This window comes from Lepidochelys kempii, chromosome 13, assembly GCF_965140265.1.
Source record: "Lepidochelys kempii isolate rLepKem1 chromosome 13, rLepKem1.hap2, whole genome shotgun sequence".
Lineage (NCBI taxonomy): Eukaryota > Metazoa > Chordata > Testudines > Cheloniidae > Lepidochelys > Lepidochelys kempii.
The window spans coordinates 25,828,161-25,854,752 of record NC_133268.1 but is presented as its reverse complement, the minus strand read 5'-3'; the positions used below and the strand labels follow the sequence as shown (position 1 = coordinate 25,854,752).

Here is a 26,592-nt window from a genome sequence, read left to right as displayed (position 1 = left end):
TTCGGAGGAGTGTTGTGAGGCCTACCCAAATAACATTTGTAAATGTTTGTAAGTACGATGTCTAGTCACTGGCAGAAGTGGAAATGGAACTCCAGAGGTCTGACTCCCCATGCCTCTGATTAATGCACAAGCCTGTGTGACATCTGAAGGTGCCACTACAGCCCCTGCCCTTGTTGCTTTCCCAGGGATAAGGAAATCCGAAACAGCCAGAGAAAACCCTTCCTGAACTGCGTATGACCTTTAGTACTCTGTATGAGGCAGGGCTCTCCTAATGTGTGCGATACCTATGCACAGTTCTGAAAGTCCACATTCAGCTTGGGAGGATTCCTTAACGCCATAAAAACCTGACTTGCAGAACTTCAGTGGGGTTCATAAAGTGACACGCTGCCAAAAAAGGCATTACCCGTTTCCAAGTCACTGATAACTCAGAAGAAAGTTCTCTTGAATGCTTTTAGATCAATGTCCTAGAACAGTGGTTCCCAAACTTGTTCTGCCGCTTGTGCGGGGAAAGCCCCTGGCGGGCCGGCCGGTTTGTTTACCTGCCGTGTCTGCAGGTTCGGCTGATCATAGCTCCCAGTGTCTGTGGTTCGCTGCTCCAGGCCAATGGGAGCTGCTGGAAGCACCAGGGAAGAGTATGAAAATATTGCTCGGGCATGTAGGAATGAAATCAGGAGGGCCAAATCGCACCTGGAGCTGCAGCTAGCAAGAGATGTCAAGAGTAACAAGATGGGTTTCCTCAAGTATGTTGGCAACAAGAAGAAAGCCAAGGAAAGCATGGGCCCCTTACTGAATGAGGGAGGCAACCTAGTGACAGAGGATGTGGAAAAAGCTAATGTGCTCAATGCTTTTTTTGCCTCTGTCTTCACTAACAAGGACAGCTCGCAGACTGCTGCGCTGGGCATCACAACATGGGGAGTAGATGGCCAGCCCTCTGTGGAGGAAGAGGTGGTTAGGGACTATTTAGAAAAGCTGCACGTGCACAAGTCCATGGGGCCGGACGAGTTGCATCCGAGAGTGCTAAAGAAATTGGCGGCTGTGATTGCAGAGCCATTGGCCATTATCTTTGAAAACTCGTGGCGAACGGGGGAAGTCCCAGATGACTGGAAAAAGGCTAATGTAGTGCCAATCTTTAAAAAAGGGAAGAAGGAGGATCCTGGGAACTACAGGCCAGACAGCCTCATTTCAGTCCCCGGAAAAATCATGGAGCAGGTCCTCAAAGAATCAATCCTGAAGCACTTACATGAGAGGAAAGTGATCAGGAACAGTCAGCATGGATTCACCAAGGGAAGGTCATGCCTGACTAATCTAATCGCCTTCTATAATGAGATGACTGGTTCTGTGGATGAAGGGAAAGCAGTGGATGTATTGTTTCTTGACTTTAGCAAAGCTTTTGACACGGTCTCCCACAGTATTCTTGTCAGCAAGTTAAAGAAGTATGGGCTGGATGAATGCACTATAAGGTGGGTAGAAAGTTGGCTAGATTGTCGGGCTCAACGGCTCCATGTCTAGTTGGCAGCCGGTGTCAAGTGGAGTGCCCCAGGGGTCGGTCCTGGGGCCGGTTTTGTTCAATATCTTATAAATGATCTGGAGGATGGTGTGGATTGCACTCTCAGCAAATTTGCAGATGATACTAAACTGGGAGGAGTGGTAGATATGCTGGAGGGCAGGGATAGGATACAGAGGGACCTAGACAAATTGGAGGATTGGGCCAAAAGAAATCTGATGAGGTTCAATAAGGATAAGTGCAGGGTCCTGCACTTAGGACAGAAGAACCCAATGCACAGCTACAGACTAGGGACCAAATGGCTCGGCAGCAGTTCTGCGGAAAAGGACCTGGGGTGACAGTGGACGAGAAGCTGGATATGAGTTAGCAGTGTGCCCTTGTTGCCAAGAAGGCCAATGGCATTTTGGGATGTATAAGTAGGGGCATAGCAAGCAGATCGAGGGACGTGATCGTCCCCCTCTATTCGACATTGGTGAGGCCTCATCTGGAGTACTGTGTCCAGTTTTGGGCCCCACACTACAAGGAGGATGTGGATAAATTGGAGAGAGTCCAGCGAAGGGCAACAAAAATGATTAGGGGTCTGGAACACATGATTTATGAGGAGAGGCTGAGGGAACTGGGATTGTTTAGTCTGCAGAAGAGAAGAATGAGGGGGGATTTGATAGCTACCTGAGAGGTGGTTCCAGAGAGGATGGTTCTAGACTATTCTCAGTGGTAGAAGAGGACAGGACAAGGAGTAATGGTCTCAAGTTGCAGTGGGGGAGGTTTAGGTTGGATATTAGGAAAAACTTTTTCACTAGGAGGGTGGTGAAACACTGGAATGCGTTACCTAGGGAGGTGGTAGAATCTCCTTCCTTAGAAGTTTTTAAGGTCATGCTTGACAAAGCCCTGGCTGGGATGATTTAATTGGGGATTGGTCCTGCTTTGAGCAGGGGGTTGGACTAGATGATCTCCTGAGGTCCCTTCCAACCCTGATATTCTATGATTCTATGAATATAAATCAGAATTTAGGAACCGTAGACAAATCATAGGGGACACAAGGAGAACTTTATGGCCAGCAGAGTGAAGGACAATAAGAATTGTGGGTTTTTTTAAAGTATATTAGGAACAAAAAGAAACCTAACAATGGTATTGGACCATTACTGGATGAAAATGGTAGAATTATCAATAATAATAATGCAGAAGTGGAAATGTCCAATAAAAATTCTGTTCTGTATTTGGACAGATGAAGTAGTCATATCATATAACACTCTCTCCATTCCATTAGTATCTCAGGAGGATGTTCAACAGCTGCTACTAAAGTCAGACATTTTAAAATTGGCTGGTCCAGATAACTTGCATCCAAGAGTTTTACAAGAGCTCGCAGAGGAGTTCACTAGACCAGTGGTTCCCAAACTTGTTCCACCACTTGTGCAGGTAAAGCCCCTAGCGGGCCGGGCCGGTTTGTTTACCTGCCGCGTCCACAGGTTCGGCTGATCGCGGCTCCAGGCCAATGGGAGCTGCTGGAAGCAGCAGCCAGCGTGTCCCTCGGCCCGCACTGCTTCCTGCAGCTCCCATTGGCCTGGAGCAGCGAACTGCGGCCACTGGGAGCTGCGATTTGTTTACCTGCTGCGTCTGCAGGTTCGGCCAATCGGCTCGGCCCGCCAGGGGCTTTCCCTGCACAAGCAGCGGTTCTCAAACTGGAGGTCATGACCCCTCAGGAGGTCATGAGGTTATTACATGGGGGGTTGCGAGCTGTCAGCCTCCACCCGCAGACCCCGCTTCACCTCCAGCATTTATAATAGTGTTAATTATTTAAAAATGTGTTTTTAATTTATAAGGGGGGGGTCACAGTCAAAGGCTTGCTGTTGAAAGGGGTCACCAAACAAAAGTTTGAGAGCCACTGGATTATAAGCTGGCTAACTGATAGGGCTCAACATGCAGTTGTAAACAGGGAATCATCATATAACAAGTGCGTTTCTACTGGGGTCCCACAGGGATCGGTTCTTGGTCCTACCCTATTAACATTTTTATAGATGACTTGGAAGAAAACAAAATCATCCCTGATAAAGTTTGCAGATGACAAGACTGTGGGAATAGAAAATAATAAAGAGGACAGGTCACTGAGTGATCTGGACTGCTTGGCAAGCTGGGCACAAGCAAAAAATATGTGTTTTAATAGGGCTATATGTAAACATATACATCTAGGAACAAAGAACATGGCCATACTTACAGGATAGAGGACTCTACCCTGAGAAGCACTGACTCTGAAAAAGATGTGGGGGCTGTAATGGATAATCAGCTGACCATGAGTTCCCAATGCGATGCTATGGCCCAAAGGGTAATGCAATCTTTGGATGCATAAATGGTGAATCTTGAGTAGGAGTAGAGAGGTTATTTTATCTCTCTATTTAGCAATGGTGTAACTGCTGCTGGAATACTGTGTCTGGTGTCCACAATTCAAGAAGGATGTTGATAAATTGAGAAGATTCAGAGAAGAGCCAGGAGAATGATTAAAGGCTTGGAAAACATGGCTTATAGTTAGGGACCTACCAAATTCACAGCCATGAAAAATGCATCACAGACTGTGAAATCTGGTTTCCCCCTGTGAAATCTGGTCTTTTGTGTACTTTTACCCTATACTATACAGATTTCACTGGGGGAGACCAGCATTTCTCAAATTGGGGGTCCTGACACAAAAGGGAGTTGCGGGGGGGGGGTCGCAAGGTTATTTTAAGGGGGTCGCAGTATTGCCACCCTTACTTCTGCGCTGCCTTCAGAGCTGGGCGGCCAGAGAGTGGTGGCTGTTGGCTGGGCGCCCAGCTCTGAAGGCAGCGCCCTGCCAGCAGCAGTGTGGAAGTAAGGGTGGCAATACAATACCATGCCACCCTTATTACTATGCTGCTGACTTCAGACCTGGGTGGCTGCTGTCTGACGGTCCAGCTCTGAAAGCGGCAGCACAGAAGTAAGGGTGGCAATACTATACCATGGCATCCTTACTTCTGCACTGCTGCGAGCGGCAGCTCTGACTTCAGAGCTGGGATCCCAGCCCAGAAGCCACCGCTCTCCAGCTGCCCAGCTCTGAAGGCAGCGCCGCCGCCAGCAGCAGCACAAAAGTAAGGGTAGCAGTACCGCAACCCTCTTCTACAATAATCTTGAGACCACCCACAACTCCTTTTTGAGTCAGGACCCCTACAATTACAACACCATGAAATTTCAGATTTCAAGAGCTGAAATCATGACATTTATGATTTTTAAAATCCTATGACCAGGAAATCGACCAAAATGGACCGTGAATTTGGTAGGGCCCTACTTATAGTGATAGGCCCAAGGAGATCAATTTATTTAGTTTAACAAAGAAAAGGTTAAGGGGTGACCTGCTTACAGTCTGTAAGTACCTACTTGGTGAACAAATATTGGATAATAAGCTCTTAAATCTAGCAGAGGAAGTTCTGACATGATCCAATGGCTGGAAGTTGAAGGTGGAAAAATTCACACCAGAAATAAGGTGTAAATTTTTAATAGTGAGGATAATGAGCCATTGAAACAATGTACTAAGGGTGGTGGTGCATTCTCCATCGCTGGCAATTTTTAAATCGAGATTAGATGGTTTTTCTAAAAGATATGCTGTAGGAATTATTTTGGGGAAATAATCTGACCTGTATTATACAGGAGGCTAGACTAGATAATCACTATGGTCCCTTCTGGCTTTGGAATCTATGAAGAAGACAAACAAGCATATTTGGAGTTCCGAGACACTTTGGAGTCACATAATGTGCCAAAAAGAGTTAGGAAAATGTTCAAGTGTGGTAACCTCATTTTGTGAGCCCTCATATCTCCCATATGTCTAGTTTGTTAGCCTCATTTTTTCAGAAAAATTCTGCACTAGAAGACTCTCTCACCCACGAAATTTCAATTTAGCTTTGCTGAAGCTAAAGGGAGATTATAACGGTAGGCAATCTCCAAACTTAACTATGCAATTACGGTGAGAGCCCAGTGCATGCAACAAGATCGTTTATTTTAAATAATTAACTCAGCAACAGCCCCTGGAACTCTCCATTTTTTTTCTGCTGCCTTTGAGGAGGGCTACCTAAGGAGGATTCTGGGAGGTGGCTCCGACGGCCAAAGGCAGCTCCGGTTCCCCCCTCCCGGCCAGGAGAAGCCCCAGAGCCCGCAGAGGTTTATAGCGTTAGCCCCCATTTAGAGGTTGGTTCTCCCCGCTATCCCAATGAGCCCAATGTGGGCAAGGTTTACCATTTGTCCTGGCTAACAGCTATTCTGTTGTAGTTAGAAAAGCATGAAAGATATGATCACTAGTCTCAGCATAACTATCTTCTCTCTGTCAAAAGTCTAGCAATATTTTTATCGTTAAATACCCCAAGAGTCAATTTAAGGTCCCCACTATTAAAAGGTGTGGCCCAAAACATCAATAGACCAGAACTATCATGAAAATCATACTTCATCCTGATGTTTAACCACCTGAGTTACATGGACAGGTGCTGGCTAATGTATTCAGTATGTTTTACAAGACTCTGCCAATATCAGTTTTCGGCAGAATAAACGCTAGCAATCATACCCAAAGTTCTGTTCAGGCTGACATACAGAAGGGGTTCCCTGACCTGCATCTGAAGGAGGTCTCATGGTGACCTCCATGAGATGCTTCCTGAGGCAGAGAGCCCGACCCTTCTTCCGTATGGTTGAGGAAGTACTGATAGATACTGCACCTGGCCCTCTCCCAAGCAGAAGAGCCAGTATTGATGTTCGTCACTGACAGAGAAGGAATGCGGGCAGGAGGCACAGATTTTAAAGCCTGGGGCATAGTACAGTACCCATGTTTGGGTACCGGGGCAGGGAGAGCAGAGGCAAAAAACAGGCCCCCAAACTAGCTATTCTACTCTAAAATGACTAGAAACTACCTAAAAACAATAAAAACAGTACACACCTATAAAAAACTAACTATATACAAGTTACTGGGTACAGGGGCGTGTACCTATAATCCCAGATATTTGGGAGGCTGGTGGATTGCTTGAGCTCAGGTGTTCTGGGCTGTGATGCGCTATGCCAATCGGGTGTCCAGTACCACTGACAGCCCGGCCAGTGGGTGACTAAGGGAATGGCTAGAACAACACGATGTGTTGTGATTAGCGCTCTCTCTCTGTGAGGGCTGATGGACCGATTGGACAAGGTGACAAGTTTGTTTGAGGAAGTGCATCACAAGCAAACAGACACCAATCATTCTGACCTGGACCGTGCAGTGATGAGAGGGAACTGGAGACGCAATCAGTCCACCCCACCCTTTATCACCTGGGAGGAAACCATGAGTCGAGTCAGGGTACCTGTGCAGACCAACAGACACTACTACTTTTAAATTCTTTGGCTCTGGACGCATGGTGCACATGCATAAACCCTCAGTGAAATATAATAGGGACCATCACTCGAAGAAGAACTGATTAATAATGCTAAGGTATATAAACTACTTTTAAAATTGCCTCTGCAGATCCCCATTTTTGGGAAGTACACACCTACAATGATGCTGGTCTGGAATTTTTTGGAAAGCAGTGACCATTGGAACCCTACAAGGATCCTCCCATAGAGTAGAACCTAAATGTATATAAGGGAATGCTGTCCAGAGGTGTTGGGGCACATTTGGGAGTCTTAATGCAACAGTATCCCACTTAAATAACACCTGGGCGAACCAGTCTGTTCAGTAGAGAAAACAGATGTGTAGCCAGGGAGAATAAAGAGGCTGTGGCAATAAAGAATTTCTTGAAAGTAGTGTGATTAAGGCAAAGTCAAAGAGAAACAGACATCCTCCAAAGATAGCTACATTCATCCTGAATCTATAGCGACTATCTACTTACCTTTGGCAAGCAACTATTGCAGCATTTGTTTCAAGTTCTGCAAGAGAAAAAGATATATTTCTAACCCTCTGCCAAAATATATACACATTAAAAATCAGATATCTGGAAGGTATGTGACTGCTACCTGTAATATACCCTTTGGGGGAAAACTATGAAACACACTGTAGGATTCTCTCACAACATTTCATGGTAATGTTAAAACACAGCAGAAATACACACAGGCACAGCTATAGTTTAAGAAACCTAGACTAGTTTTAAATATTCTCAGTGTAACATCCAGTATAACTTTTTTCTCATTAGAATAACTTGATCCCACCCTTTGCCTCAAAACACACACAACCCTTCAGGCACCATTACTTATCTCACATCACTTACCCTAAACTAGGTTGGTAAAATAATTTCCCCACTTTACAAGACAATCGTTGCTCTCAAACTAAACAACCCTATAGCTAGAAAATGCCATACTGGATCAGACCAGCGGTCCAGCTAGCCCAGTATCACATCTCTGACGATGGCCATCACCAACTACATCAGAGAGAGGTACAAAAAACCATGGAGAAGGCAACTGTAGAATAGCCTACCGACGGGGAAAGGTTTTTCTTAACCTTCATTTGAGTTAGTCTTTGCCTTATGCCATGAGGCATGAAGGCTTATATCCCTTCCAAAGGGGTTTCTTTTTTAAATCTTGAAAGTATAAGTCAGGATAGTCTTCATATAAATGTACAATCCTTTTTTGAGTCTTGCTAAGCTCCTGGCCTCAAAGATAGCTTGTAGCTATCAGTTCCACAGTCTTATTGTGTATTGTATGAAAAAGTATTTCCTTTTTTCAATTTTAAACTTGACATCTTTCAATTTTATTGAATGTCCTCCTTGTTCTTATATTATGAGAAAGGATGACTAGAAGCTGCTGGTCTACCTTCTTCATACCATTCATCATTTTTTATAACTTTTGCATGTGCTCCTCTTGTATGTCTCCTCTCTATGGTAACCAGTCCCATTTAATGAGATTTTTTCCAGGTCTCTAATCTTCTTGTTGCCAGTTTCTGAATCTCCTCTCCTTTAGCTAAGTCTTTACTGAGACAGGGTGCCCAGATCTGGGCACAGTATTCCAGAGCAGGACATGCCATTGATTGATATAATAGTGTTCTAATTTAATATAGTTTCAGTATTATTTTCCACTCCATCCTTAAATATCCTAAAATTTTGTTCACCTTTCTTAGCCACTGCTGCACAAAGAACTGACAAGCTTTTCCTTTAAGAATGCTTTAACAATGGCTGTTAACTTCTGAATTAAATGTAATTTTTCTACAGTGTGTATCAAACCTGACAGTTAGAAAAAGAATTTTTTAAAAACTCACCAAGAAATAAGGGGAGTTGGCTTATCAAACCATTGGATTTATATTCTTGTCTGACCCGCAACAACAGAAAAGCAAAACAGACTGAATATACTAATCTAGAGCAACAGACTGAATTTTGAAATTACTAGAAATTTTCCTTCCATGCAGAATTCTATGGGCAAGGATAATATTCCATAGTAAAAAATCAGAATAGCAGTTTCTTCATGTGAACTCCCTGTGACACCCACATCCCCCTGGCCTGATGAGCAGAACATAACCCCAAAGGCATGCCTGCCTGTAATTGTTTTCTTTCATTAAAATTGATGTTTTTGAACAAGTCAGTGCAGTCTTTTCTTCAGGTCCCAATTTCCAATCACACTAAGGCCTCAATCCTGCAAACACACGTGCTGAACTGCACACATATTAATGGTCCCATCAATGAGAGTGGAGCGACTCACGTGTGTGTGTTTTTAGGATTAAGGTTTGTTTGGGTTTTTAAACAGAATTTAATGTGTTTATTATCTTAGATAATAGCAAATAGCTCTTCCCAAAGGCAGCAAGAAAAATTGATCAGTGCAAACACTGCTATGGGCTCACTAAAAAAAGGGTAGAAAAGAAGTTAGATTTTAGGGCCGGAAGTTCCAAAAGGATCAGGTACCCAGCAGCACATATTTAGGTCTCTAAGGATGCGGACAGATTTTCAAGAGCACTCAGTTTCCCATTTAGGCACCTAAATGGATTTCAAGGGTCTTCAGCACCCAGGAGCTCCCATTTAACACCTCTGAAAATCATCTAGGTATCTAAATGGGAGAACTGAGCTCTTTGGAAAATCCAGCTCTTAAAGTTGATGGCTGAGACTTTCAAAGCTGTCCTGGGAGATTTAAATATACCACCATTAAAATAAATGGAAAATGTGTCTAAATCCCCCATCACTACTTTGAAAATTTCAACCTACATTTCAAAAAACAATAGTCTGTTCACATAAACTAAAATTAAGGCATGCAGGACAAAATGCTTAAACAGCAGGAGCCACCCCAAGCTATCATGCTGATCATTCCCATAAATTTATGAAATAACTGTTTCAATGATTAACAGTATCAAAATTGTTTCAATAAGGAAATGCTTACAATCAACAGAAGGCAACTGCTTCCCAGAAATGCAAAATAATGCAAAGTTGTATATATAACGCATAGGTATATGCTGATTTCCACAGTAAAAATTACCTGTTCTTTGAATAGCACTTTCTGGTGTTGCAACTGGAGTTTCCTTTTGGGTTAAATGTTGTGAAGACGCTAAGATAAAAGGGAGGGAAAAGTCAGCACTGGTTCACTTTTCTTTCAAAAGCAATTACAGAACTTTTTGCCTTGCACAATCAGCCCAGCCCACACAGCAATATGGTAACCTAAGACACTGCATCTAAGACTTTTCTTTTTTGGGGTCGGGGGGAACGGGTGGTGGTACAAAAACATAGGAGAAAAAAAATCTCTGCTTGTTTTTTGCATTCAAAATTTTGGATTTCTCCAATCCATATAGAGTTTGTTAGGTTGGAGAATTGGTGAAGTTAGACATCACAAGAGATAAAGGACTGAAAAAGTGAAGGGATTTTCATTTAGATTTTTTAAAATTCTGGTCTCTCTGCAGTTTTAACAATGATATGACTCTAATACCTAATGAACATTTGGGAGAAAGGATGCCTGTTAATGTTCAACACTCTTACTCTTTCAATTAAATTGCAAAAGTTCAAAATACATTGCAGAGATTCTCAAGAAGGCCTCCAGAAAAACCAACGAAGATCTGACTTAATATTCTTTATGCTACTAAGTTAAAAATAAGCAGGGGAAAACAGCCTTGTTAGAAAAAAGCATGCTAAATAATTCAAAAAGAAAATAAACCCAAAAGTGTTTAGGTCCGACTTAAACAATTGACTATATAACTTTAACGCCATAAAATTATACATACATTTTGAGAGAAAACTGAAAACTCAGTTCTTCCTTTAACTACATGGCAAGTCTAATTGAAATTCTGTGTTCTTCCTTCAGTGGCTGATCCCTCCGCCAAAATCTAAAGCGGCACAGAATACGTAGCTATCTACCTCTGCTTTTCAAGTCGGTGAACTCAAGTTGCAGGATAAAGACAATCTTGAACTCAGCTTCTTCACATATAAAAAGGCTTTTGCTTTCACCTTTAAAATACCATCATCTCTGGTGTGGAACTGGTGCAGCAATCATCAGCCCTTTTAGTATTTCAAAGTTAAATGTTGCCACACCACATTATGGGTTTGCAATTACTGCCTATGTTACATAACCAGGTGGGCTGAAAAAGGTTACATGGCCTTCAGAATGTTAAAAAAAAAGGGTGGGGGGGTTCCTGTTACTTTTCAGTGAGATGTGGAGTTTTCAAGTGTGGAACTGCAGCTTTCTGGAAACATTAGAACTATCTATTTTGTACTCTTGATATAAAACCTACATAATTCCAGGGGTTATATTCCCACGAACTAACAAGGTCACTCTACCATATTATATTTTATGCTTCCAATGAAAGCTCCTCTCTCTGTAACTAGATTACCCATCTGCTCCCATTCCTCTTCTCGGTATTTATTCCACATACTGAAGAAAAGGAGCAGCAGCAAAGTCACTTGGAAAGTAACACAACATTGTTTGCTACTAATGTTTTAGAGGAAGATTGTCATGGCTAATTTTTGTTACCAGCTTTTTTTCCCCATTGTGGAATAATGTTAAGACATACTTCTAATTATCTGATAAAGCTATCAATAATACTTCAGGTGAAATTGTGGCCCCATTCACATCTATGGAAAAATTCCCATTCAATGGTGTCACGATTTCAATCCTGGTGTCCAAATATCATGATATAAAGCACTAATGGGAAACGCTTCTGAGAATTTACTTCAGAAGCTATTTTATTTCTATTCCATTTTCAGGGGGACTATGAAAAGGACAGCAAAAATTAGCTGGATCATCTTAAAACCTGTTCAGTTGCTTGAATAGTAACCGTGACCAAAAACCCCAGGTTAGACATCTTTTCGTACTCAAATGAAATTTACTCATAATTACATCTCGCTGTTTGTCTCTCTGAAACGTGGATATTTAAACTCACTCCTTTTAAGTGAAAAAAGAGATTATTAAAAAAGGTGCTGCACATGTATGGGAATTAACCGGTTCCGGAAAGGGTTACCGTGTTTAGAATGGGGACCCCCCTGTGCTCATGTTCACAGTTAAGTCTTCTTACCCACATTTACTTCTTTGGGACAAAAATTGTACTTCATATCGTACTTTGAAAGAAAAATCACTCTAAATGTAATACAAAAACATAATTGCGTTCTCTGGCAAGAATATTTCCAATCCATGCAGAGTTTTCCTGGTTGGAGAATTGGTGAAATTAGAGGTCACAAGAGATTAAACAACAGAAATCGTATGTACACCTTTTATCATCTTTACAGGTGTTCAAATATAACTTTTCTCCCTACTTTTGATCTTTAAGTGAAATTACTCATGTATTATAGCATCAGAGCATACCTCAATTGAAATCTCATGTTAAGTATTTTGCTTCACAAGAGGATTAAGGGGAAGAAATGGTTTTGAGCAAGTAAACTTGTATTTTGAACACAAATATCTTTCAGAACTACTGCAGGTAGCAAGAAAAACTATGAATTTCATGTAATAAAATTATTTTAAAATTGGGACTATTTTCAAAAGCTCAGCAAGTAGAAAAAATTAATGCAGCCTCTTAATACACTCAAAGACTCACATAAAACTGAACTGAAATCACAATTTTTATGAAGACACTTTTTGTTTCTGTTCCAAGAGGTGACAGAGAGCAATTCTCTTAGGTAAGAATTGAGTTAAATGTGGGAATGAGAAAGCTTATTTCCATTTTAAAAAGTGTATTTTCAGTGTAATGTTACAAGCACAGTTATACCATTCAGATGCTATAAAAACAATGCTCCAGGAGCAGCAACTGGGTTATATTACCCTCTGTTGAACTGTCTGGATTTTATGTTAATTGCAAATGCATATTCCTAAAGCTCCACGTATCAGCTGAATTTCTGATTCATAATCGTAAGAGGTGGTGGGAGAATAACAGTGCACACAGAGTACGTACCTATATTCTGTGGCAATTCCTGATGTGCTCCTCCTTTTTCCTCCACTAAGCCAATCCCAATTTGCTCATCTGGTAAACCACCACGGTTACTATTAGTGCTTGGAGCGGTGGGTGCAAGCTCTGAGATTACAGGAGTGGTTACTACCGACAGTACATTTGTGGGAGGAGTGTTGCTTGATAAGCTTGGAGATACAGAAGCAGATACAGTAGCAGCCGTGCTAACACTCAAATTCCCAGGCCCAGAAGTGCTCTGTCTTAGAAGACTGAGTGCTGGAGGTGTTACAGTTCTATTGTCTAGTTCTACAGGTATTTGCTCTGTTCCCAGACTATTAGGGACTGATATTTCTAGCCCCTGGCCTTCAACTTCTCCATCCAAAGAATGTTGTTCCTCCCCTTTTTCAAGGGAGCCTGTAACTTTTTTACATGCTTTGGTCAGCAAAAATTGACCAATCTTGTCCACTTTTCCCTTTCCCTTACCGGATGAAACTGGACTTCGCCTGTTTCCAGAAGATCCCGGACTACTTGTTAGAAGAGATGAAACCACAGCTCCAGACTGTGTCACCGTTACAGAGCACTGATCAGCTGATACACTAGCTTGAGAACTGGACTCATCTGGGTTAAAATCTTTGACTTGTTGAACATGAGGATGTGGAAGAACATTTGAAGATGCCATAGACGGGGGAGAAGGAAGCTGAATAGGAGCTGCCAGTGGATTAAGAACCAGTGACCTGCTTGTTGGTATACTAGGGACAGGACTATTAGGAGGAGCAGGCCCTGATGAAAACTTTATGTTCTGTGGTATGTGCAGAGGACCAACAACTGCAACTGACTGAGGCATTAAATTAGAGTTAGAGGTCAATGGTGCAGTTGGAATTGTACTTGGCTGAGATCCTTTCATAACCTGAATGATTGAAGATGAGTTTATAAAAACTGGTGTAATGAACTGAGGCCGGGAATTAGACTGAACTGCTGATTGTCCCTCAGAAACCATAACTTTGTTACCTACATTGGGCATTGTGACGACAGTAGAGACTAATGTAGGCTGCAAATGAGATGGCAATGGTGTTGATGTGTTAGCAGAAGATGTAATGGGGTTTGAAGTTACAAAAACTGTTATCTGATTGGGTGGTAAAGAAGTCGAAATAGAGGAGGAGCTAACAGGTCTTTGTATTACTGGAGGGACATTCTGTGTAACATTTAAATTCATCTCTCCTAGTTCTTGGTGCACTTGAGTTGAACAAGCTTCATTATTCTGAGGCAAGCTTAAGGAACTAGAAAGTTCTTTACTTGAAGAGGAATCCTGTAGTGGAGGAACAACAGCTATCTTCTTTAGCTCTTCGCCAGAGGTTACCATTGATGGTAATTCAAGACTGGTGAGCCCAGGGGGTTTAATGGTTACATTGGGAGCTCCAGAATTATCAAGAAGTTGACTTAAGGAAGTTGGTGCCTCTCTCATAGACTTATTTTCCTCTAAGCCGGGAAGCCTGTTGGTATCTAAAGATGGCCCATCTTTTTTTGATTGTTCTTCAGGGACCAACATTTTGATTTCTTGGCTGGGAATGCCTTTTAGTTCAATATTAGGCTGGTCTTTGTTACCCTGGACAGCCTGTGTACTCTGGCATTCATTATCTTGAGAAACATTAAGGGTCTCTTTGCTGTCCTCAGGAATGCCAGTCATAACAGATACAGAAATTGCAGGATTCTGAGTATTCAGCATGTTGTTATTTGGAAAACTTGTTGTCGCAGGCGTTGGCAAAGAAGTTGGACCAACTACCATGTTTCTTTGTAATTCCATGTTTTGCAAAAGTGATGGGTTCTGTGGAGTCGGCAATGCTAATTTAGCTGCTTTTGAATTTTGTCTGCCAGGACTTGGCGTGGTTTTCCTACTAGATCCAGGACTGGACCTTCTGCTATTGCTTGGACTTGCTCGCTTTGTTCCTCCAGTGTTGGCTTGCTTTCCTGAATTGACAACAACAGTATCCAACTTGTGTGACTGTGGAGCAGCAAAACCAGACTGATTGTTAATTGTGAGATTTGATGGGGCTTGTCCAATGGCCTTCAAGGTAGTTGGATTAAGACCCTGCTGATCAAATCCTCTGTTAAGATTAGGCCTTGGAGGCAAAGGAATATTAATTTGGGGAGGAAAGAGTCCCGCAATAGAAGCATTAAGTCTCTCTGGAGATAAGCTTATTTCTGAAGGTTCTGTGCTAGGTGGACGATTATTAGGAGTCTGAGGATAGTATGGTCTTGGGCTTGCTCTGTTTGGGGTTTTAGGCCTTGAAGTTTGAGATGGGGTGGCAACATTTGGGAAATGGTGTGTATGAGAGCCAGGTAAAGAATTAGATTGTTGTTGAGGACTTGCACCTTGGGAAGCTGAAAGTGGAGAAGGTCCAGGTTTTGGCCCCGTCATCATTAACTGAGTTTGTGAAACTACTAAATGAGAGGTCATATTATTTTGAGCCCCTGATGCTGGCAGCCCATCAGCTCCATTTCCTTCTGCGAGAGAGGGTACTGATGAAACTTCTCCCAGGGGTGAACTGGAAGGATTCTGTACATTATCTTGGTAAACCATCTTTCTTGCACTATTCCCCAGAGGAGGATTGCCTGGCAAAGAAATTCTCTGCTTATCAGGAGATGGAGGTACTGATCCAGGACCTTGTAAACTAACCATTACTGACATGTTACCACTCTGCTGCATTGGCATTCTTTGAGTCTCTGGATTTAAAGGGCCCCTAGGTGGATGAACACCATGTGGCACAGGAAGCCTGACTGATTTAGGATCCTGTTGCATCATAAGCATCATCATCATTTGTTGCTGTTGCTGCTGAGTTGGTGGCTGTGCCTGGGGTGGGGGCGGCTGCTGCTGCTGCTGCTGCTGTGCATGTTGCATAAGTTGAGGTGGCATTTGCTGAAGAGGCCTTTGTTCAGCTGGCTGAGACGGATAACCTAAAAACAGACCCAAAAAGACCTATAAGTTATTCATTCTTAGACACTTCAGAAAAAACAGTATTTGTGTGACCAGCTCCAACAGATAAATAATGTTCCTTTTGTATCACTGTAACATGACAGTGTTCTCTTTAATTAATAGCTACAAGTTTATACTCACACCTGGGTTACAAACCACCCCGGACAAGAGCCATTTTACTGAGGGAAAAGATTTAACAAAAACAAACAAAAAACCCACATGGCATTTATCAGTGCCTTGACGGGGCTCCAGGACCTTGAATTGAAGGAGGCATGTAATTTTACTACAGCAATCAGTGGCTACCACTCTGGGTCTACTTCACCTGAAGAGAAAAGTCTCTGCAGTGGCTTTTATACCCATGTTTTCACAGGCGAGGGTGGAGGTGAACATTGCCTGTATTTACACGTCTTTGAAATGGTGAAAAAAATTAACAGAAACTGCGGGACTCTGAAGATCACACTCGTGACTGCAATTCGATACCTTCAGGGGTACATTGCAAAATCCCACACCATATCACATAGTCAAACAGCAAAAATGGTGTGGTGGTCCTAATGGCCAGTATGGTTTAACATCTGAAATATCCTCTATCTGCGGTCTGTATCCTGTATAAGCTGGGAGGATAAACCCAATTAGGTCTTTTACTTGTACTTCTAATTTCTCCATGGCATTATTTAAGAAATACATAACATATCAATTTGATGTACTATAGGCCCTAATGTTAACAATTAGATCGCTTCTAAAAAAAAGACAATGAGCAAGTCTGTCTCCATCAATAATATCTTTCAAAAATAAGCAACAAAATAAACAAAAACTTCTACTTTAGGTAAAGAAATCAGTCTTTAAAGACAAATGTTATCTCTGACTCTATGCCCTCTAAGACCAAGAAGACAAAGACTTAAAAATACAAGCACAAAGAAAAAAAAACAGGTAAAATAATAAAAATAAGTCCCAAATGGATTTCCAAATCAAATACAAATCTCTAAGTTTCACTGAAAGAAACATGAAAGCAAAATGAATATTGGCCAAATAATTATAGTAAATTTCACAGGTTAAAATGTTATCCCTGTATAATCCTATTTAATTCAATAGGATACTCCAGGTATAATGCAGACCAGAATTTGGCCTTAAGTGTTCAAATACAGATTAAAGCTTTAAATAAAACAAAACATTTAGACAACAAGCACCAATTATTTGCTAATGCCTGATGTCAGTTAAGAAACAATATATATCCCCATATAAAATATTCCCATAGTCAAAAAATACCGTATCTCATATTTGTTTACTACATTATATGATCGTGTTAAGAAACTTATCACCTGGTGGTCTGTTTGTGAAATCTGAAAGTTTGGGGCCAGTGTTCTCTAAATTCATTCCTTGCTCTCCAGGCAACGGTGGCTGATCAGTCTCCTCCAGGCCAGCTGGACGTGTTTCTGAAGAACTTAAACAGAAATAATAAATAGTAATTAAATGAACATTCACCGGTTCCAGAGCCAGTGCCCAATTTTGTTCCAAATTTGCTTGAATTATTTAGGATTGAATAATAAAAAATCCTTAGCATTTATGTAGTATTTTTCATTCATAGATCTCGAAGTGCTTTACTTAAGTTGGTAAACATTCCCATTTCACAGCTAGGTAGACACAAACACAGGTTAAATGACATGCCCAAGATCACACACAGAAAAAGGAGTAGAGGAAAACAGAACCCATGTCCCCAGATTGCTTGAATAGTTCTCTAATAACACAGTGACAGCTATAGTGTAACTGCATATGGTTGGTAGAAGAGTTTAATTTTTGTAAAGGTCCTGTACCATGATTTCCCATATTATACTCATAACAGACTAGTTCCATATCTCACAGTCCTCTATCGAGATTCCAGAAAAAATTTGTTGAGATACTAGACTTCAAAGGCTGTTTATTCAGAATGTAGAGATCTGTAGATGGTGAATACAGAGGCTCTGCAACTTGGTCACCAGGAACTCAATTATACATGGTTAAACTCTGCAGAAACAGTACCAAAATAGTCAGTTTGGCCATTGTATCTAATCCTTTCACAGACACTGAAAACAGCCTTTTCCTAATATAGAAAGCAGCCAATTCTATGGACATCAAACATACCCAGAGGGTGTCCACTGCCAATATAACCTATCTGTGAGAAAGCTAGGGCAGAGATGGAGACTGAAGGACCTCAACTGCTTGACAGCTATGCATATACATTTAAGATGAGGAGAACCTTAACTATATGAAAGCTCCAAGTTAAAATTAAAGTGAGATCACTTCAGCAAAAGAGGGGAGCTGTTACAGTAGTGAAGAGGTTCCCCGCCCTTCCCCTACTCCCCAATAATCTGAGCTGGAAGTGAATGTCAGTGGAATCCATTCTCTTCCTCAGCAACTTACCTTAGAGCCAGGGAGAGAAGTAGGGAGGTTGCAAGGTAGGGGCTGCAATGCTAGCAATTAGAGCTAGTACAATGGTCTATAATGTGATGCACCATTTGTTAAATTGGTTATTTTGCTATTCATAATTTTGACAAGTATAAAACACTCATATAAATGTTTATACTTAGGTAGCTAACCAGAAATGTCAAGTTTTTGGATTATAATAGGTAAAAAAAGCAACATGGCATCTCTATGCAAGAAAGAGCCTTAAACCCAACCAAATAACCCTGTTTGTAAGTCAGTTCCTAAAGATCATCGTCAGACAACTGCTGATCTACAAAGTATGTTGTGGAGAGCTTTACAAACACACAGCTAAGATTTTTGTTTGCTGTGTGTATAGCAATGACTAATAACTTATTTGAACCTTAAATAGTGTGTATGGCTGAAGTTCACTATGCACACTAAGGCCATGTGTGCATTATGGGAACTATAGTGGCACAGCTACGACACCAAAGCTATGCTGACATAACCCTGTAGTGTAGACAAAGCCTACAGCGACAGAAGGGTTTTTCCATCACTGTAGAAACCCCACCACCTAGTAGCTAGGTTGACAGAATCCTTATTCTGTCACTCTATCTGCATCTACTCCAGCAGCTGGGTCAGCAAAGTTACAGTGCTTAGGGGAGTGGATTTGGCACATCCCAGTGCGCTGTAGCTATGTTGACCTACATTTTAAGTGTAGATTAGGTCAAAGAAACAAATGATTAATTACATACAGAAGTACTGACATGTGGATGGTAGAGAGGCAGAATGAAATATTGATTATTTGAATTTTACCCACACTCATTTGGATTTAAAAAAACCATTAACAGATTATGACAAATCCAAAAATCTGGACCTAATGTTTCAGAATATGCAAACCCTTCACTACAGAGCTTCAGCTCTGAAACAAAACATTTAATTTCAAAAATCCTATTCTGAGAAACAAAAGGCAGGGAGTACCCCTCCATAAAGGGAAAGAATATAATAAATAATAATAAAATCCAGCTGTTATCCAGTGCTTATCATCAGTAGAGCTCAAAGCACTTTATGAAAGAGATAAAAATATCATTACCCCTCTTGTATAGATGGGAAAACAGACACAGTGAGGTGAAGTGACTTGACCATGATCACTCAGCAGGCCAATGGCAGAGCTGGGAATAGATCCCTGATCTCCCAAGCGCAGTCCTCTACCCACTAGACCACACTGCCCCACTCTCACTTTGGCTCACTAGGCACTACTGAAATATACATACAGCAATTAAAAAAAGATTGAATTAAGACATGCAAAAGTAAGATCAGAGGAAAGGCACAGACAGCAACAGCCCTAGGCATCCGGCATACACATGGCTCTAAAGTGACCCACCCTTTTGTACGAGGGCTCACATTTGCAGCATTTGGTTGTGGTAAAAATCTTTGGTTTTCTATGCATTCTGGGAAACCACGACCTCCCCACACCAATCACCTTGAGTGTAACCAGGAACGTTCCCTTCCACTTCCAGTTAAAAGCACTCTGACCCTTTATCAAATGACAAAATCCTCCAAAATCCTCCTTCTGTCCAGCAGTGCTTATGACTCCATCACCTCATAGCTGCTAAATCCTTCTTACCAATATGTACTATATTATTGCAGGTGTCATCTCCACATAACTTGCTTCATACAGAGTTCTGCAAATCCTAAAGCCTTAGGTGCAGATTTATACAGTGCATTATTGTTTACATCCTGTTGGTGCCTTTGATGTGCGCTGTCCCTACACAGGGGAACATTCACTGAGCTGTAAGGAAAATGTCTAATTAAACTTAGATTTAGTAATACTAAGCCTATTTAAAAAGTTTGCACTAATGAGCAAAATTTCTCATAGCTGAGCTATGTAGTCATCCTATGAAGTAGCCCTTTTTTTCTCCCGCTACTCCTCAACATCCTTCTACACTGACCTCTTAAGGCTGCAGGTCAAATATTTCTCTTAGAATAAATCTTCATTCAAGTGTTCTGCTCACTCATGAACTGACCCTCAAAACTGCATATTGGACAAACTATTTTTAAAGACACAGTTAGGCATTTTCATACTCTAATATGGTTTCAGTTCACATACCAATAACTATTATAACTTTTGGCCACTGAATTAATACAAGTGTAATTTCCAAAAGAAAAAAGAGACATGGAAACCTTTTTAAGGACCATCTTTTAGTTCTGTGTCTGTACAGCATCTGGCACCACAGGGCCCTGGTACATGATGAAGTTCCTTAGGTGCAATGATCATTTTATACATATAAAAATAAAAAAGTGCAGATCACACTAGTACTGTTTTTAGTCAAAGTTCACTGCTCTACATTCTTCCCTATGACTTGCATGGAAACTGCTCTGTAGCTTTTAAGGAGAAACTCTCTGCAAAGAAATCCTTCTGGTGTCTGATGCATGAGGAGTTAATACAAGCCAAGTAAATTAAGAGTAAAAAATTTTAGGCAATCACTGGAAGGACGGATTTCAAGACAAACCAAGTATAAAGCTTCTCTAAGCAGCTCCAAGTAGCTAGATGGAGAGGAAGGGCAGAAAGAGAGAACAAACCTGTTTTAGCTATGAGAGTAAAACTATGCTGAAGGACAGCAAGGCAAAAGTTTGGAATAAAATGGAGTACAGCCATACTCTTACAATACTACTGACTGCTCAATACTAAGCCAAACAAAATTTAGAATCAAAATGCTATGCTGTATAAAGGTTATAGAATTGTACTTTGTAACAGCCAGGCAATGATATCAAAGCACTACAAGAAAATTCAGTACAGTAGTAAAACAAATCTAAAGATAGTAATAATCATTGCCACAGCTTAATACAAACAAGGTGCACGTAGAATTTTTTATCCCTATTTAGAAGGCTATCAAGAGAACAAATAGCTTTATGTGGCATTGTAATTCCAGAGGACAGCTTTACAAATCCATATATTGATGTCTTCTAGGCTCATAATGAAGACCAGTGACCATCAAGGTGGCAACCAATGAAAACAAAATATTAACATTGGCTTTCTTTAAAGTAATGTTAATTATTAACAACTTTACTTTTCAGAAAACATGCCACTTTTTTGTTTTGTTCTGCATTATTATTTTGTTGTTGCTGAGGGAAACAAGAAGGGCAACTAAAGCTTCTGTTATTTTAAATTGCCGTACAGTGCTACTGGGTGCTGTTAAACAGCTGCTGTGTTTTATCCAAGTGGTGGCTGAAGTGATATCAACAAATTCCTCTCCTATAGCGAGTAATAATTAACTACTGTTTGTAAAACACTTGGAAATCTTTGGACGCCAGGTGCTGGATAAAAGTGAAACATTCTGATAAAAGGGAAAACAATTATTTGCAACAAATAAATTAGATCCTTTTCAAGAAGGTCATTGTATTAACTGAAAGTGTGATTCTTTCTATGGAATGTAGAAAGATTCAGACATTTCATAAGATTGTTAGAACACTCTTTGATACCGGGATATGATACCATATTCGGTGCATTTAATTCCACTATAAGCCGCTTTTGTTGTAACACTTCAGTTGCTTTCGTTCTCAAGGATTAGTTCTGAAGAATGCAACAGGAGTTTGAGACACTGTACAAACATACATACACAAAATACATTAAAAAGATACATTGCAAGGTCAAACACTCAGCAATTAAGATATGCCAAAATTAAGGTTGCCTGCGCAGCCTTGATTTGTCCCCCTTGTGCATATGCATTATGATGCAGCCTTAAATTACATGAACATATAGTATTCTTTCCACAGGACCCCTGCCTCATTCATTGCACATGATGAACCTGTTCTGGGGATAAATTAGGGTTGTGTAGTGAAAGAGAGTGTTGTCTGTAGGACCCCTGCTTCATTTGTTAATGAAATTGGAAAGCATGCAGTGAACGAAGCAGGGAATTGCAGGAAAAGAAAGGATGGGCTCATGGGTAAGGAAGTTAAATGCTGCCTTGGAGAGACTGATTTGATCCCTGCCTCTACCATAGAACTCCTACATGGTGCTGGGCAAGCCACTTGAACCAATAACTTTTCACAGGTGATCACTGATCAAGTATTCCTAATTTTCTGGTGCCTGATTTGAGACCCTGGAGTCTGATTTGCAGAAGTGCTGAGCACTCAAGGCTGCAACTGAAGTCAATGGGAACTGTGCCTGGCACCTGAAAAATCCATATCCTTAGTGTCTCAATTTGGGCACCCAAAATTAGTGGGTACTTCTGACCTTAATCAAGCTGTGCCTCAGCTCCCTATCTGTAAAAAGGCGATAAAAATCACATCTCAAAGGGGTGTTGTAAAAATAAATTCATTAATGTGTGTGAAGCACTCAGATACTGTAGTGATGATAACTATAGATCATCCCATGAGGAAATTAATAATTCTGTCTTCAGAGCAGGATTTGGATAGTGTGAAGTAAGGCAGATCCGGGGCCACATATTGAACAATGAGGAGAACACAAAATATCCAACAGCTTCTCATTAAGTGAGCACCATGCATTCTGTGCAAGACAGGGCTCTTGTGGGGGAAAAAATGTGTGTGATATCATGTAATTAAAAACTGTACCATAATGCATATGCAGAAGAGGGACAAATTAAAGTTTTCACAGGCAACCTTAATTCTGGCATGTGCTAACTTCTGAGTGCTTGTCTTTGCAACCTTGATAATATTCTTTTAATGTAGCTTGTGTGTGTATGTAATTTCCAAGGTTTTTAAAAAGTAAACAGAAAAATCAGAAATTCTATCATGTGGCTTCATACTGAAACCAACATGGGTCACAAGCAAGGCTGAAACCCTCAGATCCATCACGGATCTTTTCACTTGAACTAACAGAATTAACTGATAGCAGTAGTAGACTATCATCCTGTATGTGGACCAGTACTAAAGGAGGATGGGATACTTTGCCAGTGGGTTGCTGACAGCAGAGGAATGGTCAGATTCAGGATCTTGTGGGCACAAACTCTTCTGACCATTCCTCCCAAGCATGACCCTTTGTGCCCTCTCTCTTCCAACCTGCCCCTGTCCCTGTCTTGTCTCTTCCCCACCCCTGACTCTTCATTCCAATCCCATTCCCCTCTCCTACCCATTCCTAGTCTCCACCCCTCAGACTTGTCATCTTCCAAGTCCCAGGCTTCTACCCCAGCCCCTCCCCCAATTTCCCTCTTCCCTGTCAGCCTCCACTCCCAGTTCCCTCTCTTCCCTGCCATAGGCCCAGCTCTTGCCCCTCTGCATTTGAATCAGATAGCTTCCTCCTCAATACTGCCTGGGCCCACCAGTGGGGATATTAAGAGTAGAGAAGAAACAGTCTCTCTGCTCTCACTTCAGGTGTCCAGACCTGGCACAGCCTGCAGCATCTCAGAGCTGCAATTGCAGGGAAAGCCCTATTTTGTCCCAGGCTGAAGCATGTCCAGTGAGCACAGAATCTTTGGAGAATTTAGCTGCTAAAATTTAAGAAGTTTCAACTGAGCATGTGCAACTTTGATTTTTTCAAGGCTTATAACTTGTCCAAATTCAGACAGATATCCATGAGAACAGCAAATGGCATATCCCTGACACAAATACCACTCGTGCCAATGTCAATCCCGGCCTCAAAGAATGGGAGCACCAGACCTTTCCAAAGAAAAGGTTGCCAGAACTGTTTTTTAACGTGTAAGCAAAACTATGTATTTTTCTTTAGCCTTTTTCTTTGAAATGGCTGAACCATTTTGGCTAAAGTTTCCCAAAACATTTTACACTTAGACATAGCATGGAAAGTTTGCCAAACTAACCATTTAGGTTCAAAGTTATATGTGATTGAAAACAGGATCTTATAATGGAATAAGTTGAGCAATCTTAATAACAGCCAGCCTAATTTTAAGAAGATTTGCTCATTACAATATTTTATAGCTACAAATAAGGGGTTTATTGATGAATGAAGCTGAGGTTCTATCATCCCTGATCCACTCTAGGGGGAAAAGGCACCAGGTTGAACAGCTTTAAGATAATGACGGCTCACGATCATTATTTTAGGTGTGGCATTGGAACCCTCAACAGATGTATGCACACTAATTAGCAGCACTTCTGAAAGTGCCCCTCAACCCTTCTCACTGTGGCTGTCATGCTGTATAAGCACGAATGCTCCCTCCAAAGTCCTGCAGAGCTGCTGCTTCTGTTGCTGTTATAGAACAACTTGTACACCTTCGATTCCCCTCAGTCGGAGGCACTGACACAGCAGTCTCCCATAGGCCCTTCAGCTGGAAGATGCCAACATTACGGTAACAGTTGTGAGCGATGCACAAAACTGAGATGATGACCAATTTATTTTTGTAGTTTAATTCCCTACCCACGCTCACCCTGAATGAGGCAGAGCTGTATCATTTAATCTTCCTTCAAAAATACTTTTGCTGCAACATGCAAACGTCTAAGATGGGGAGACACACACACACACACATGTCGTCTTGCTGAAAACAAGAGAATGTTAAACTTACTTAGTTTGTTCTACTTGCTGATTATTTTTCTTCTTCCTTGGAGGCTTTTTCTTTTTGGGTTTATTGGCATTCTGATTGTTCTGTTTGTTGTTCACACCAAAATGTCCAGCAGATATATCACTTTGTAGCAAGTTTACCAACAGCGGACTTGTTAGAGTGACATCTTTATTCACTGGAAAACCAGGATTTTGTCCACAGGAAATCTGATTCCCATTTGGTGGTCCACTAAAAGAGGCATTAAAAGGTAGCCCATGTCCAGTAAAATGACTCCCCGAATTATTATTGTTTCCTTGCATTGCCTGCAAGTGGGAAGGCACCATATTTGGTTGCTGTATGGGAACTTCAGGTAACATCTGTGTCAAGCTTACATCACTGTTTGTTGTAGTAACAGAATCCCCATGTTGCTGAGACACGTGGGGGCCAGGTACTGTGGGTCTTAAAACCTGTCCTTGAATTCCCATAACCTGAGAAGGATTGCCATTTACAGGGCCTTGCTGTGCCATGGTGAACTGCACCATGTTTCCTTGCATATTTGGGGTTGGTCCTCGCATTATTTGAGCTGGCCCCGTCATAACATTAGATTGGTTTTGAGTATTAAATGGTTGTTTATTGCCTTGCATCTGATTGGTCATCATCTGTTCCATCATTGAGTTTTGCTGTAGCAAGACCTGCCCTTGAGGTCCCATCATTTGATTATGTGTCGTCATCATCTGTTGGCCCTGCTGGGGAATCATTTGCTTGGGTGGAGTCATCCTTTGTGGTGAAGGACCAAGATTTTGGTTTTGGGGTGTTACCATCATTTGGCCTTGTGGCATAAGCTGGGCTCGAGAAAGTATCATCTGGTTTTGAGGATTTAGAGATCCTTGAGCCTGAATGTTCACCATTTGTGCTTGGGAGGGTACAATTTGCTGATGCATTCCCATAAGCTGAGACTGTGGTCCTTGCTGAGGCTGTCCCTGCATGTTGCCCAGATTAACTTGTGGAACTCCACTAGCACCAGCCTGCTGGTTGTTTATATTTCCATGAAGTCCCATTAAACCGGTCTGCATCAGATTTGGTGGGCCATGTGGTACCTGCATCTGATTTTGAGGAGGGCCTCCTTGACCGCCTTACAAAATATGAAAAATTAAAAGTTAAACATTAAAACTTGCACTGGCATTAGACACACAAATAACTTAGTTAAAAGAGAAACACACCAATTTAGTTACTTTATCATTTATTTTACCAGTGATTTAAAATATTTGTCAACACATTCACAAATTTCTGCCACAACATTTGACACTATGGCAGATAGTCACATGGAAGTGAAAAGGGCCAGGACTTAATCCAATACAGTAAAAGTGAGTTAGTTCCTACATAAACAAGCTTCAAATCTTGAAGCTATTCCATAATATGTTTCATAATAAAGACAGCAACATATGAGGAATACTGACAAGATGACATGATCAGAGCTTGCAGAACTGAGAAGAAAAGTCAGCCTAGAGGACTATATTTGGCTCGTGATTGAAGCATTAGAAAGGAAATTGCCTGTAATCAAAAGAGACAAAAATGTGACTGTCTCTAAACAGGGGTAGCTTTAAAAGTTTATTGGAAGATGAAAAGTTTTAATAGAGAATACGCGGGACTATATTTCTTCTATGACAAAGATAACACATATTGTTTTAAACTATACCCAAGATTCTTCTTGTGGGGAGGACATCCCTTCTGGATCTTCCCTTTACTGTTTCTATACTCAGAGACCCAGTGTTGAGGAACAATCTTCTTTTCAGACAAAGAAGGCTGGATGCAGTTACCTCTGGAGCTCACAAGCAACACCACTCTGAGCAATGGCAGATGGGGTTGTTTGAGAAATGAGGAACTTCCTGTGCTTGCTGTCACCCTGGAAGCTAAGCATACTGCCTCTGCAGTATTCCCAGCTAGCAGAAATTATATAAAATTGGCAAGAGTAGAACATTTT

General features: G+C 41.3%; 1 protein-coding gene across 6 annotated transcripts in view; it reads right to left on the bottom strand.

Moving 5' to 3' along the window:
• Positions 1 to 26,592, bottom strand: part of NCOA6 (nuclear receptor coactivator 6) — a 72,976-nt gene that overhangs the window by 8,784 nt on the left and 37,600 nt on the right. For 5 of the 6 annotated variants that reach the window (XM_073309857.1, XM_073309862.1, XM_073309858.1 and 2 more), the window contains 5 exons: positions 24,636 to 25,743; positions 17,082 to 17,203; positions 12,801 to 15,746; positions 9,905 to 9,973; positions 7,345 to 7,381 (listed from right to left, as the gene is read on the bottom strand). In XM_073309857.1, coding sequence (XP_073165958.1) covers positions 7,345 to 7,381; positions 9,905 to 9,973; positions 12,801 to 15,746; positions 17,082 to 17,203; positions 24,636 to 25,743 — 4,282 coding nt within the window. The remainder of the gene's footprint in view (positions 1 to 7,344; positions 7,382 to 9,904; positions 9,974 to 12,800; positions 15,747 to 17,081; positions 17,204 to 24,635; positions 25,744 to 26,592) is intronic. The other variant, XM_073309860.1, reaches the window with a different exon arrangement.